General features: G+C 22.2%; 3 protein-coding genes across 3 annotated transcripts; 1 reads left to right on the forward strand and 2 right to left on the reverse strand.

The window, feature by feature from the left end:
- Positions 1-837: 837 nt before the first annotated feature.
- PBANKA_1444600 (conserved Plasmodium protein, unknown function) lies at positions 838-5,789 on the reverse strand (the record flags this gene model as incomplete). The annotated part of the gene is made up of 24 exons (XM_034567810.1): positions 838-1,137; positions 1,266-1,346; positions 1,573-1,650; positions 1,815-1,958; positions 2,071-2,127; positions 2,210-2,267; positions 2,348-2,394; positions 2,488-2,515; positions 2,632-2,672; positions 2,813-2,909; positions 3,014-3,102; positions 3,206-3,264; positions 3,379-3,451; positions 3,589-3,687; positions 3,776-3,846; positions 3,957-4,080; positions 4,157-4,225; positions 4,319-4,375; positions 4,506-4,570; positions 4,736-4,784; positions 4,878-5,001; positions 5,169-5,272; positions 5,419-5,523; positions 5,754-5,789. The coding sequence occupies 24 exons, from the start codon at positions 5,787-5,789 to the stop codon at positions 838-840; spliced, it is 2,055 nt and encodes a 684-aa protein (XP_034424270.1).
- A 607-nt stretch (positions 5,790-6,396) lies between these two features.
- On the forward strand, positions 6,397-12,823 carry PBANKA_1444700 (TBC domain-containing protein, putative; the record flags this gene model as incomplete). The annotated part of the gene is made up of 11 exons (XM_034567811.1): positions 6,397-6,629; positions 6,762-6,882; positions 7,015-7,153; positions 7,328-7,403; positions 7,590-7,699; positions 7,808-7,973; positions 8,106-8,190; positions 8,352-8,542; positions 8,677-8,804; positions 8,925-12,595; positions 12,719-12,823. The coding sequence occupies 11 exons, from the start codon at positions 6,397-6,399 to the stop codon at positions 12,821-12,823; spliced, it is 5,025 nt and encodes a 1,674-aa protein (XP_034424271.1).
- A 486-nt stretch (positions 12,824-13,309) lies between these two features.
- Positions 13,310-14,647, reverse strand: PBANKA_1444800 (thioredoxin-like associated protein 1, putative; the record flags this gene model as incomplete). The annotated part of the gene is made up of 1 exon (XM_034567812.1): positions 13,310-14,647. The coding sequence occupies one exon, from the start codon at positions 14,645-14,647 to the stop codon at positions 13,310-13,312; it is 1,338 nt and encodes a 445-aa protein (XP_034424272.1).
- Positions 14,648-16,973: the final 2,326 nt, after the last annotated feature.

Here is a 16,973-nt window from a genome sequence, read left to right on the forward strand (position 1 = left end):
ATAACAATCATCTAAAATATTATATAATTTAAAGAATCAATAATAATTTCTATAAAAATATAGTAAAAATCGATAATTAAAATTATTAAAAAGACAACATTAAAGTTGTGATTTTAAGTTGTGCTTCATAAAACTGAAAATCTCGCATTGTATTAATTAAAAATTATACACATATATATTAAGCATACATAATTAATTTAATTATTTTTTTTAAATGTATAGGACATATATATTATTCTGGGTTATTCTTTTATGCATAAAACAATTGTAAATCATAATTGTATATATATTTATTTTTAAACACCAAAAAATGGATTATTCTTTCCACAAATTTATATAAGACTTCATTATTGCTATTAATTAGAGCGACAACAGCTGTTTTTTTGCTATTTTTTAATTAAAATATTTAACAAACATTAGAAAGCCATAATTAAAACTGTAATATTTAAAATATATAATAATATTATGAACTGTTAATAAAAAAATGTTACTAATTTTAGAATTATTCTTATTTGATAATTTTTGGGGCATATTATTTGAAAAACAATGGGCAAATATATATTATATATATAATATATTAGAATATTGAAAGTTTTTTTATTTTCTCACAAAATATCCGATTTTTTGTGGGTATATTTATGAATTTCCCCGCAACAAAATTGGAAATATGTGTGCATGATTATGTGCATATATAAGAAATTTGTACTTTGTAAAAAAAAAAATATTTAGATTGTTGTTTATTTTTTTATGAATGTTAAGGTAAAATAATAAAATTAATTATATTATATAATAATTAAAAAAAAAATAGTTTATAATATTTTTTTACATATTATGATTTTATTTGTTATATTTATTTATTTTATTTTCCAACGAAATATATTTTATTTCATCACGCATTAATTCGATTTCAAGCATTTTATTTTTTGACGAAAAAAATGTATTTTTCATAGACACCTGTGTGTAATCATTCCAAGGATAATCTTTGTAAAAATTATATATATTCAAACTATCTTTCATTATATTTTTATTGAAAAATTCTATTTCACTATTTTCATGATAAATTATTTCATTTATGTTGGTAATATTATTTGTAGAATATTGATAATCATCTTCTGTTTTTTTTATTTCTTCTCTTTCCTAAGTGGGTAAATTATTTAGAAGGAAAAAAAATAAAATATAAAAAGAAACCAAAAATATTTTATTTATATAGAAATTATCCATCTTTATACACATAACACATAAATTAAAAATAAAAATAAACAAACCTTCATTATAGAGCATATAATGTTGTATATATTTTTCATATCTTCAAATACGTCCCGTTCTTCATTAATTAAATATTTGGGCTGTTAGAAATTCACACACGTATATTTATATATAATAAATATTTACTTTTTCGTTGTTAAGCAAACTTATTCATTATTATAAGCAGTAAAAATCATACACACACATTTATATATTTATGTTATTTTCACAAATAAATATATTATTTTTTAATTTTTTTTTAAAGTATTATATTTTGTATATTTTTATTTCAGTTTTGTTGTATTTCTTTTCATTTATTTTTATTACTTCGTTTTCTAAGGGCTCTCCATAGTTTACAAAGTGCTTATAAATTAAATTCTTTTTATACAATACAACTTCTTCATCCTACATTTTGAATGAAAAACAGCATAGAGGCAATACTTTACTATATTACTTCATTTCTTAATTTATTTATCTATTTAATATTTAATTTATATAAAATAATAAATAAAAATTCAAAATAACAAATTTTAAACTTGGGAAAAGTATACATATATAATAATATATACCTTTTCTATGTCTGTGTTATATATAATATGTTTTTCATAAACTTGGAAAATGTTACTTATTTTGTTATAGTTATTATAATACACAAGGACTATTTTGTTTTCTGGAATTAAAAACACTTTTTTCTTTATTCCATTTGTTTGATTCTTCATTGAAAAAAAAATAAAATTATGGAACAAAGTAAATGCATAGAAACCCAAAATAAACTCGTTAAATATTAATCCGAGCATTTATATATTTTTATGAATGAAGATTTACTTTATTTCGATATTTCAGGGTAATTTTCGTTACATAATATTCATTTCCATCAAACGTCTACAAAAGGGATAAGTGTAATATATCATTTTATTGTATATTTGTATAAACATTAAACATTTTTATGGTAACAATATCCTACCTTAAACTTGTAAGTTGTTTTTACATCCTTTGAGATATTCATAGATCGATATATTACACTGAAAGTCGTGAAGAAAAAATAATAATATTAATTCGAATAATCAACAGTTTATTATTATTATATATTTTCTTTTATTACTTGTCATTTCGATTAATAAAATATTCTATAAGTTTATAATTTTTTATCTGGGATTGAGAAAAATTATAATATAGTCATTTTCCATATCTATCCACAATTTTTTTGATGCTGTTTTGCTTAGGTTGTGTTATTTGTTTTACTTCAATATAATTTGTTAATCCATCATATCTACAATAAAAAGTGAAGAAATATACATAAAAAAAATATAAATTTTTTATTATAACTAATAATGTAATCTTTATACACATATAAATATGTGTAGGTATTTGGATATATAGTTTTACCTAGTTAAGTAAAAACTGAAGTGTAAATAAAACCCTATTCTCTGTAAAATAAAAAAACACATAGATAAATAAAAAAAGAACGTAAATATCCCATCGATATTTATTATGTTTATATATGAACAAAACAAACTAATACACTAGAAAAATATTTATTAATTTATTTCATTATAGTTTTTTGTACATTTGCAAATCTTTTTAAAAGGTGGTGATTGCTTTCATCATAATATTCGATAGTTTTAAATTTATTTGGAAGGTATATTTTTTTTATTTTCTTATCTCTGGAAATGCAATATGTTTATGTGTATCGATTTTGTATATAAGTATTAAAATAGTGAAATATAAGGATATATAATTTTTGAGAAACTTTAAGGCGATTATTTACCTTCTATGTTTGTAAAAGCTACAAACTGATTCAACACTTGTATAAAATTTGTTCGAATAATGAGTGTGCATTTCTGTTAAACCATCATACTGCAAAAGTTTACACATATAAACATTTATGTATATAAATATTATGTACATATATATATGTGCGTCTCTAGATAGTTGTATGTTTAAACTAATGTAAATAAACCTGGAGAAAATCAATATATTCATCCTTTTTACAATTTTTAAAAAATGTTGTTTTTCGTCCTGCATATAAAAAATTATAAATTATATCAAAAAAGGTTATACTTAATACTACTTATTCATATAGTAAGACATTGATGTTTTATTTATTATATTAATTTTTAATATATTAAATACCTTGTGGATACTTTAAAAGAAATATATCCTTTCGTATTACATATGGCTTGCTCTCAATAATGGGAAGTAATGCCTTTCGTTGAAAAAGTATATATTGAAAAATAGGTTCATGTTTATTAAAACTAGTTATTTACTAGGTTTTAATTTTATAATTTTTAATTAACACATGAATTAATTTATTAAAAAATTATTTCTCTTTTTTATGAAAACCTTGTTTTTTATTTCTTCGAAAAATGCTGGGATAAAATATTCTTTGTTTTTTATCTCTGATACTAATATACCTATATTTTCGACTTTATTTATATTTATCTTAAAAAAAAAATAAATATTGCATAAGATATATATTATTTTTTATAAAAATATTTTAGTTCCATTAGTATATAAAAAATATTTATACATAAACATTTTTTTCGTTCCAAAGGTAAAAGATAGATTTGTATGGGCAAATATCAATGGTATATTCTCTCCCTGTTAAAAAATCACAAAGACATAAAACAGCCATATATTTCCAATAAAATAAAAATTTATTGCTCTTATATATTCTTCGCTATGCACATCACATTGTCTGATTGCACAACCTGAGGAAACTTCTATAAAAATGTCCTTGTCGACATCCAAACTTTTTTTTATAAGTATCCACATATGAACGTAAAAATCATTTTCATATTCTGGAGTGTCATCTTTAAATGTATCTTCATTTATCTGAAATATATGACGCATATATACATATATATTATTATTCATTTTACTTTGTTTTATTTTTATATTTGCTTGGTACCCATCCTTTATATATGTTTAGGACTGATTTATATTTCTTTTTCTTTTCTCTTATGTCTATAGCATTTATCTAAGTGATATTTGTTAGAGAGAATAAAATGTTTGAGTATTTTATGAAGAAATTAAAATTTATTTTATTTTTCTTAAATAAAAAAATAACTACATTTTCCCCTTGAGTTTTTTTATATTCTTTGTGGGTAAATTCACAAATATATTTTTTCTGCGACAAAAAATTTAATTGTTTATAACAACTGTTTTTTTATATTTTTCTGGTACATATTTTTGATATATCGTTATGATATTAATTAGGTTTATCGATATATTTTTGTTTATTTTATTTTTTATGGTACATCATCTTTCGAGCAAATAGAAAAGGGGGCTTCTCCACACACAACATAAGCTTCATAATTTTTTGCTGCACAATAAAAGTTTTAAATATAATTATATGCGTAATATTACAAACAATATACTTAAATGAGAAAAAAACTAATCTTTCTAATACATTCATCACAATTACATGTATACATATGATTGTCATAATGGATATATAACACAACTTTATTTGCTTCCGTTTTTTTACTTCTCAATGCGGATACAATTATACAAGATAAGTCTAAACAGTCGGCAATCTATAAATATAGAATTGCAATTTCAACTATATAAAAAACTATATATATATTTAACAATTTGTGAATGTAATAACAAATGTTTTATATAGAAACCTTCCAGCTAAAAACTAAATGGGTACTAGCCAACAACAACGTTTTAATTTTTTTTTGTAGTAATATTTCATAGGTAAAATAATTTTTAATCAATGTGTATATTTCTTTATAATTATTTCCCTCACTAAAAATTATATCAAAAAAAATAATCCATACATATTGTGGATATATTATAAATTTTTAATGGGAAATTCAATAACCATTTTTTACGTTATACAACTTAATTTTTTATAGCAATTTTTGCAAAAAAAGGAAATGATATATGTATGTTGGTTTCCTTATGAATATTACTTAAAGGGAAAATAAATTTGTCTTATTGATGAACAAATGTTTTTTTTCATTCCATATTCGTCAATAAAATATTCGCAAAAGTTAATTGTATATGTTTCTTTAAGCTAAGGAAATAAAAGCAAAAGATAAATTTAGGCTTTAAACTGAGAATATTAGTATATATATGTGAATAAACAGGTATATTAATAGTGATATTTCAATATGAATATGTATATATATATATATGCAATTTTTGAGGAATATGTAAAACCTTCTTTTTGAGTTCCCCCAAATAGCTTAACAAAACTATTTCTTTATTTGATGGTTGTATATCATTATAGTTTTTAATTATTTCGTCTTTATTATTCGTGATGTACTTTAATATGGAGAGATAAAAATTAAGAATGATGTATAATGGATGTTAAATGTTTAGCGTATAGAGGTATATTAAGAAAAAATGAATTAAAAATATAACATAATGCCTACATGCATGCATAAAGATATCTATAGGAATGCACACATAAATATATAAGCCACCTATACATTGAAATATGCATAGATAAAGGTACATAACAATTTAGTTATATTTTTTCATCCTAATATTACGTCTAAACATCGCTTGAGTTTATTTTTATTTTTCATTTTGTGAGTAGGTAAAATGCTTATATAAAATTATTTATATTTTTTGCTGTGACTAAAAATATCAACTAGATAAATTAAAAAGAAATGTTAACAGTATTTTTTTTGTTGTATAGGGATAGTTATGGCAATTTGTGACTTGCTTACATACATACGTGTACGTCTTTATTAAAAACGTTATACTTATTTATTTAAGGATAATTTCCCACTAATATGAAAAAACCACGAACAAAATAGTGAAAAAAAAAGGTATTTACAAAGGGATAATTTACGGATAGTGAGGTAGCCAAAAATAATCAACATAATATTAAAAAAAAAAAAAAATGCAAAGCATAAATAGCTATATTAGAATATGAAAAAAAAATAATAAAACGATTTAGTTAATAAAATAGGAGAAGTTAGGAAATTAACGAAATTATGAAATAGTCAATTGACAAAGCGAAAAGGGAGAAAGAATAATTAATGAAATGCAAAGGAGAAAAAATGTAATGATAATTAATGTTTTGTAACATATAATTGCTAAATACTTAAGAAGACCAAAATATAAATAATATAACATCAATATACATAATTATATACATCCACACATATGTAATACTTTGCACAAAAAATGAAAAAAGATAAAATAAAGGAAAAATACATAAAACTTTTGTTCAATGAAATAGAAAATGAAAAATTAGAAGAATATTTTGAAAATTACGAATATAATTTTGCTTCAATAAATTACGATATATACGTTTTTAATAAAAAAATTTATAAATTAAAAAGCTTTAATGAAAATCTTAAGAAAGAGCTATTGCTATATTTATTTAGGTTTAATTTTTATGTTCCTAGGATAATTAGGTGAGATGGACAAAACAATACCGCTACGTTTTATTCGCATATCTATGTACATATATTATATCCGTGTGTGCGCAATTTGCATAACCTCATTAATATAACATTTGTTATGGATATTTTGTAAATAATTTGCAGACGAATTATATTCAAAAGACTATTAATATATGATGAGAGTAAAGACACATCGAATTTTAATTACAAAGTGTACCTTTTGTTATCTTTTTTGAAAAACCCAAACATAAACGAGACAACTCAAGTAATTGCTTTCATTATTATTATTATCATTATAGTTTTTCTAAAGATTCATTCTTACATGTAAACTTATTCTATATTGCATATCACATTCATATAGACATACTTTCTACATTTGTTTATCCCGATTCAACAGAAAACAGTTGATTTAGACGTATTCAGGACAAGAATTGATAAACAAAATGAAAAAACAATTTACTTTTTTAACATTTTTTTAAACTATGTTTGTAGCCACTTCCAATTTAAATATAAACAGGGGCTAAACGAAGTTTTAGGTATTATATAGATTTACTCAATTAGATTTTTTTATTTTATTTATTTATGCATTTACAATCAGGGAATGATTACATGCGTATTTAATTTTCTGCACATAATACACGAATATATATTCACAACTCTGTATAATCACTTTTTCATATTTATATTTTTTTCGCTACTTACCTTTATAGCCTTGTTTTTTTATCTGAAGGGAAAATTCTTTAATATAATTGATGTTTATTTTTGTTTCCAAAATTTTGTGCAAAGGTAAATAATAATATTTAATTTATTTTTATGATACGGATTTATAAGTATTTAGCTGTATCGACATATATCAGTTGTCTCATTTTCTATATGTTTTATGCATATACATGACAATGTATTATTATAAATTTCATAAGTTTCGTTCTTTATTTCGATTTAACTTTATATATTTTTTTTACCATTTCACAGATTTTTGAAAGAGTTTTACTACGATGATGAATTTTTTTTTCTTCAAATATCTTTTTATTTGTTTAAAATATTAATTAAATATCACGATCCTGTATTGTCAGAAATTCTTGGTATAATGAATCGCTAATATAACTCGTTGCAAAAAAGTATACACATTTATACGTTGTTTTGTATATTACTTATTTTGAACATTTTTACATATTATTATATTTTTTTAGAGAATAATAAAATGAACCCAGAAATATACGCAGCATCATGGTTTCTTACTTTGTTTGCATCTAAGAGTAATCTTGAGATTTTGAATTCAATATATTTGATATTCCTTCTTGAGCGCAATCCATTTTTTTTCTTTTTCTTTTCTTTGGCATTATTGATTTTACATCGGTAAGTAAACAAAAAATGGAATAATTTTTACAGATAAACATTATATAGATGGATATAAAAATATATGGCACAGTTTTAATCACACATTATTTTACTTATATTTCGTAATATCCATATTTTTTTTATTTTTAGAAATGTATTTATATGCGTCGATAGTTCAAATTTGCCCGAGTTGTTGAGCAAGATAAACATTTTTGATAAGATTTTTTTGAAAAAAGTAAAGAATATAAAAAAGGAAAAAAAGAATGAATATAAGTCGAAATGGGTAGCAATAATTCTGGGCACTTTAGTTGCTCACGGTGCTCTCTTTCTCTTTCCATAATGCATACGTTTTTTCTACATTTTTCTACATTTTTTCTATAATTATTTTATTTCAAGGTATGGTCATTAGGAAAATATTTGGAAAAAAATACTCCTGTATCCTTTACCCATAAATTGTTTTTTATAAAAAATATTTTAATCTACTTGACTAATGAGAATTCCGCAGAAAATGATCATAAAAAAAATCTTTTGCTAACTTTTTTTAAATCGATTGACTATATGTCTACCAATTCGTATGAAATAATTAAGTATTGCCCACATACAAATAAGAAAAAATAAGATTTGTTTTTTTAGTATATATGGCTACGTTTATATATGAAAAAATATTCTACACACTTTTCATTCATACATTAATATCAATTGTTTTTTTTATTTTTTTTAGAAATATATCTTCAGGAATCAATGATTACATATTCCTTGACATAAGGCCAAATAAACATTTTAAAAATTTTCATTTTAAAAATTCAATAAACATAGATTTTGAGAATAACTATGAGAATATCCTAAGAAGTAAGTCATGAAAAAAAAATATTAAAACGGAATTCAAACCATGTAGATATTATTTGTTAACCTAATTTGGTTAGTTATACTATTTTGCAATATTTATGAAATATTTTAAAAAATTTGCAGGAAGCATGAAGATAAAAAAAAAACAAAAGAAGGAAAATAAAGTACAGAAAAATAATTTGTATATATGGTATATTTTAAAAAAATATGATAACCACGAAATTGGACATAATTATTTATTACTGTTTTCATTTTTATTGTGCTCAAAATATAATAAAAAGATAAACATAAGTTATGATGATAATATTATATTAAAAACAATAAACAACCAAGTACCCTCAGAAAGTAATGATCTCATCTTTGATACATTAAAATGGCAGAATAAAACACGAAGAAATAAAAAACAACGGAATAATAATATGTCAAAAAGAACGAAGGAAATAAAATTAGAAGGAATTAACAAAAGAGACAATGTAAATAATGGATATAATAATAATAAGAAAAAAAAATATACTGAAACTGGTAACATATTACATTTGGAAGAAAATAAAGTTGTGGATCTTAATTTATTTTTTTTCAACTTATATAAAAATAAAAAATCCCATTCGAGACAAAATAAAATGATAAATATTGACAATAATAGTAGAAAAAAACGAATTAATAAAAACAGTTCAGTAAAAAATATATTAGAACCTTTGAAATATATAAATATAATAAATTATATACGTGAAAAAAAAGTAAAAGATTTAAAAAAATACTACTCAGATGATGATACAGTAGTTGAGAAATTTTCTTTAACATGTTATCATGTTAAAAAATGGTTAAATGAAAAAATAGAAAAAGAAAATAAAAAAAAAGGAAGAAAAATATCAGTACCCATAAAAAGGGATGGAAATGCACACAATGATTCATTAATTAATATTTTTAGCATAGATAAAAATAATAAAGATAGTGAAATATGCAAACAGAAAAAATGTTTTACAAACAAAGATGAAGAAAATAATATTAATGATAAAAAAAATGATGATACTAATTATAGAAGTAATAGCTGTTTCAGTAATTTCACATCTTCGGGATCAAATAATGAACAAAAGAAGAGTAATGAAATGGTTGACCCTAAATTAAATATAAGCTCATATAGTTTATATGTTTTAATAAAAGAAAAGGTTTTAAAATATGAAGAACTGTTAAAGGTTCCATTTGAAAATATATTAAGTTCAGATAAGGAAATATTAATACTATATGATGATGATTTAAATAATTCTAAATATGTAAGAACATTTTATTATTATTTATTATATACATATAAAATAAGAAAGGTATCAATAATTGAAGGTGGTATAAACTCTTATCATACTTTAATTAAAAATGATAGTTTTTTTAAACAAATAGAAAATAATACTATAAATGGAAGAGTTGTAGGTGATACTATTGAAAATAATAATTATGAAGATCATTTAAATTTTTATTTACATTATTATAATTTTTTTAAGGATGAGAATGTGCTACAATATTGTTTTCATCAATCTAATGTTTGCTATTTGTGTAAAGCCCCAAATATCCCCAAAAAATTTTTAGATGATTTTTTTTCCGAAATATATAACGATTATCCTATATTTGAAGAGGTGTATTATTTTCTTACTTGTGAAAATATTTGCATAAATTTGTTGTCATTTTATGATTTAATAATAAGAAAAAAAAAAATAGAAAAAATCAAATGTGATAAAAAAAATAACTCAGATGGCGCATTATCTCATTTTTCAAAAATATTTAATTATATAAAAAAAAAAAAAGAATCAAGTTCATTGTCTATGCCTTCATCGACTTGGATAACAGATGGTGTCTCTTATAATGATAAATATAATGTAGGTGCTGAAAAAGATAGTAAATCATTTTTTTCTAACAAAAAAAATAGCTTCTTGACAAATAAAAATTATTTTAGTTTAAATTATTATTTAGACTATTATTATAAAAAAGGGAAAACAAATTTTCCTTTTGATCCAGAAAATCGGTATGATGAATATGAAACTGAAATAAATAAAAATGAAGATATGAGAAATACGGGTATGTGTTATAATTTATGTGGAAAAATGAATGAAAAAGATTTATGTGATCATGAAGAAAACAAAAAAAAAAGTGACGATAAAATTAATCCGGTTGATATATATGCCCATAGAAATGGTAAAAATGACGAAATGGATAATAAATATATGGATCGAAATAAAATTTTAAATAAAAATGGGAATGAACAAATTGATGAAGAAATGAGAAAATGTTTTTCACTTGAAGAAAATTCAGTAAATGAAAAAATAAGGAATTTTTCAATGTTTACAAATAGTATTGATAAAAAAAATATTACGAATTTTGATACATACAACATATATTCATATATAGATGTAGTTTGTTATAGTAGTTTGTTAGAGAAATGCAGTGGTGACAATGATAAAGATGAAAAGATATATTGTGAGGAAAATCTGAAAAAAAAAAATGCTTGCAAAATTTTCAACTGTTTCATAAATCACGTATATCAACCAATAATACCCCATAATATACGATCAAATAACATTATTAACAATTTTGTTGAATATGTTAAATATTATAAAAGTAGTATATCTAATATCAATAATAACATAGCTACCGATCCAAATTTATATTTAAATTGCAACAAACTTGATTCAAAATTATTTTTAAATATTCCTTATTTGCCTTATACATATTTTAGGCAACCAAAATATTCATATTATAAAGATAACAAAAAACAATCTATTGAAAAAGACGGCACGTCCTTTAAAAGGAATAGAAATAGTATTAACATAAATTATGATAGTAAGAAGACCTTAGAAAAAAGTGAAGGAGCAGATATTAATCATTCAGATTTACAAGATTCAAAAGCATACAACGATTTATTAAATAATTCTATATTAAATAATACATGGATAAAAAACAAACCCGATTTATCATTATGTAAACTAATGATATATGACAATTTGTTAATTCTTTATGGGTCCCCATATATATGTGATACAGATATTATAGTGAGAAATTTGAATGAAGTTTCTGTTACTGAATTTGGTATGAATGATAATAATAAGAAGGATTTATGTAGTAAAGAAGATAATAAAAATAATTTGATTAAGAATATAGTATCATCACAAATTAAAAAGAGAAATGAAAGCGATAAAATAAATGAAAAGAAAGAAAATATATTCAACAATTTAGATATAGGAAGTAAAAACTTTTTGAAAGAAAATGAAAAATACCGAAATAAAAAAGGAGATAAAAACATACATTTAAATAGTTGTGATGATAAACTAGAAAAGATAATAATACATAAATATAAAGATTTGAAGAAAAAAGATGTTTTGTTTAATATTGATTGTTACAAACTAAATAGTATAGATATAAATTGGGCAAATATGTCAAATCATATATTTCACAGTATAACAAATGAACATATATATGATATATATAATTATTATCAATCTTATTTTAATTTATCAAAAAGTAACATGTCAAGCAAAGAAATTATTTATTCTTCAAGTTCTTTGTCCAGTAGTAATTTGGTATCACATATACCTGATGAGCAGGATTATTCTTTTTCGGATTATCATAATTTATATACAAAAAATTTGAAAGAAAAAAATAACTTAAATAAAACTGAAATATTTCATTACAAAAATGTAAAAATTGATGCAGTTAATATTTATGCTATATTTGATATACGTTCTATTTATAAAATCACGACCAAACGCACGCTGGGTAAAACTCTCTATTTCTATTTCAAGATTAACGAGGTAGTTGCTTGGGGGGCCCTTGCCCTGTCTTTTCCCGATTCATTTTTTTATGTCAATTTGGTTTTATTTTCCACATTTATGACTTATTTTTATGTCAATTTGGTTTTATTTTACCCTTCGCAGAGCACCCCCTTGATGGGCTTAAATTTTGAAAACGATGCGGAGATGCAATCGTGTGTTTGCTCAGTTAAAGAAGTCCACACAATGCTTTCCAAAGAAAAAAAATAAACTGAAGGTTTTCATATAAGCATATATTAGATATCCGTTTCATTATATGTAGAGAATTGTTATGATCTTCCAATATTTTTACTTTGTTTATTTTATGGCGTTTTCTACGCTTGTTTTTTTTTTCGTAGATATTTATACACATATACATTTATCTATATGTTATTATGCATGTGCAACAATTGTATACATCTTTAAAAAAGTTGTGATTAATTCCTTTATGTTCTTACGAACAAAAATAACAAATATTTATTGTAACAGTATATATAAATGCGCGCATGTAATTTAAATAATTTGCAAATCAAAAAAAAAAATCTACAAAAAAAAGTGTGAATTCAACAAAATATAGGAATTACAATTTCTCGATGAATATGCTCATAAATATGCAAGTCGGTAAAAATATATATATATGTGCAGTATATGTATAATTGTATGTCAATGTTCATATATATATGTTCTGGCAAATTAGGGGAAGGGTAATTTTTATGATTACGAGATATCTGTCATTGATGGAGCTCTGTAAGATTTGTCGGGCGCATTAAAATTTTCAGCATCCATGTGCGGATAACTATTTATATATTCATGAGAAGTATTGTCTAATTCACTAGGTACATTATAACTTTTGATTTTGTCATGATTACAACAGTTTTTATTTTCTAAGTAGTAATAATCATTTTGATTTTTTATAGTTTTATCATTGGATCCAAAATGGGAAACATTTTCTTTTTGTAAATTCAAATCATAGTTATGAACATTATCATACTCTTTGTTATTATATTTGACATCACTATTAGGTAATGTTTCATTAGCATTATATATTTTGGAATATTTTTGAAATTTTTCATCTCTATATGGATAATGATCTGAGTTTAATTGACAATTTTGATCAAAATTATCATACTTATGTTGTATATGATCTGGATAATAGGAATTATTTTTCTGGTTATCTAACCATATATTGTGCATATTGTCATTAATTTTAGCTGTTTTTTCAACATTTTCTTCATAATTATAATTCAAAATATTTTTTATTCTATTAGAATTGATCCATGGAAAGTTTGTTCTTCTTACCCCTTTATTTTCATCAGGTATATTTTTTTCATTTGGTCTTAATAAAAAAAAAGAATCCTTGTATATATTATTATTTTTTTTTACACGAACATTTGGTTGATTAGATTCTGATAACGGTGTTAGGGTTCTATCCAAATTATCTCTTGCTTGTTTAGGTAAATTTAATCGTTCTTTTTCAAAAGGACCATCAGGATTAGGATGTGGGGGATTTCGATTTTTTACAATGGGCAATTTATCACTTCTTTCGGCATCTTCTGAAACTGTTAAAAATCTGTCATTTTCTAAATTTGATTTATTATGTGGAGCAGATTTTCCCATAATTTTTTTCCATGTATGATATGTTTTTTCTAAATCATATTCATCAATATTAATATTAACTGTTGCGCTTCCACTTTTTCTTCCTACACATATACTCATTTTACCTTGCATGTCAGGCACAAGTTTGGTTTCAAAATATTTTTGTTGATTATCATATGTTGAATAAGAAGTTAAAAGTCTTTTCGCTGAATGTATTTCTAATTCTTTATGATCAACATGATTTAAAATATTTTTCATTTGTGAACTATCACCTTTTATATAAGAAATTTTTTTTCGTGAATTTAAATTTAATTCTGTTATTCTGTTACACACAACCCCTGCATTCTTATTTTTATCCATATACAAACCACAATTTTCAACAACAAGTTTTTTCCCTTGTCTATTTTCTAACCCTTGAGGAATTTCTCCATTTTTTTCATTATTTGTATATTTGAACATTTTTTTTTTGTGAAATAAAACAGTTTTATTATTTTGTATTTCCCTCCTTTGATAAGGAATGTGCTTGAATTTGTCTATACAAATAGAGATATAATTATACACACTTATAGATATATTTGAAAGCCAAAAACTGCTATAAGGGACAATATAAAATAAATTGAAAAAAAAAAAAAAACTATGTATATTATATAAAATATGCACAAAATATTAAGAGGGGAATATCAAAAGATATATATATATATATAACAAAATGGCGAAATGCTTGAAAAAAATGGAATTAAAAAATAAGTATATCATTTAGTTAAAACTATTTCATGACAAAACAAAAAAACAAATATAAAAAATATTTAGAAAATATAAAATATTCTACAACATAATGATTGTCATTTGTGCCATCATGTTCTTAATTTTTTAATAGATGTATTATGCTGATGCGTTAAAAAAAACAAATCATAGGTTATTATATTTATATAAATATGTATACGTCTATATAAATGTCCAAAGGTAACAATTGTTTAGTATATATTCTTTATCTACAATATTTTGGAAATCTTAGTTAAGACAAGGTTGTGAAATAACAACATTTATACTATATACACTTTTTTATGTATATTATGTAAATATTACACAAACACTGGATATGTATTATTTTAATTTATTTTTTATCGCAGTTCCAAAAAAATTCTTTTAAGTTGAATCTTTAGTTAAATTCTGCAACATTTATAAATATACTTTTTGTCTTTTCTTTTGTTCTTTTTCTTTTTTTTTATTTATAACATATGATTAGTGTTAGTTATTTTGGATCTTTTGAAAATAGAAAAGTAACATTCAAAAAATTTAACATAATTGAGAAAAAAACAAAAAAAAATATATAATTGTGCAATTCGAAACTTTGATATTATATTGCATATTTCATATATTCGGTAAGATTATACATCATAGGAAAAATTAAATAAATAAGAAAATAATTTAAAAAAAAAATTATATATATACAACGTTTGTGCATTATACCTTTGTCTGGTCATTGACTTTTTTTGCACACATAAGCCAAAATAACATTATCTACAATTTGGAATTAAAAAAAAAAATAATAATAAGACCTTAATAAAATCCCCAAAACGAAAAGAAAATAAGCACAGGGTTATTCTTATAAAATACAATTCTTAACAATTTTTGTGAGTATTTTAAAACACTCAAAATAATAGAACTATATATTTTATTTTTTTATCTTTAAATGAATAATTACAAAATACCAAATTTCTATTCCTATTTTTCTGAAGCACACATATACACGCACACACACATTTTTTTTTGAAAAGTTCCATTGCTTTAAACATATATTTTTCTATTAATATAATATATCTACGTGTATATATGAATTTGTGGAATGAACTTATAAGATTAAAGTTTATATTTGTGTCTTTTATTATGTAATTATGTTTTTACTAGTTTTATCCTATCCAACAACATAGTTAAACGGTTAAATCATAATGTAAATTTTTTTAAACATACAATTAAAACCTTCCTTTTTTTTTCTGGATATTTAATATAAGTGTATATATGTACATTTGTAAAAAATGTATAAATAATGTAGAAATGTAAAACGCTTAAAAAAAATTATATATATTCTACACACTTTTTAATTTTATTTAATCAAATAGAGGCTCGAAAATAATGTTTTGCTCTTTATAGGAAATGATAACTTTCTATATAATTTCTTATCCCTTTTTAGCATACAATTTTAGTCTGTTTTTAAGTTAAGAAATGTTTATTATTTTACCAACTCATAAAATGTATAGAAAAAATAATATACATTTATATACATAGATTATATTTTTCGTATTCCAATAATATATACAAGAGTCCGATATTATTTTTATTTTTATCTCATTGTTGCTTTTTTGGAGATTTTTATGGGTATTTCGACTTTTTTCATTCTTTGGAAAATTTTTTTTTTTTAATTTGTTCATGAATATTGATGCTAAAAAATAACGCAATTAAAAAAAATAATAAAAATCTTATATTTCTTTAAATTTAATACAATAACATGAGAATATAGTTTTCTTAAATTAATTGGATTTATATTTGTGTAAAAATAAAGAATTTAATTTACAAACATGCTTAAAAAATTGTATTATTGTATTGTTCTTAATTTGAAAAAATAATAAAATTAGTATATTCGCATGTAATTTATATAATATTTATGCTTATTCAATATATTCATAAAAATTATATTATTCGTATGTGTATACCATATTAGAGCATGGAACGCTAATTTTGTAAGGGAAAATATAGAGGTCGTTTTTTGTAAAATATATTGCTTCTC

This window comes from Plasmodium berghei, assembly GCF_900002375.2.
Source record: "Plasmodium berghei ANKA genome assembly, chromosome: 14".
Classification (NCBI taxonomy): Eukaryota; Apicomplexa; class Aconoidasida; order Haemosporida; family Plasmodiidae; genus Plasmodium; species Plasmodium berghei.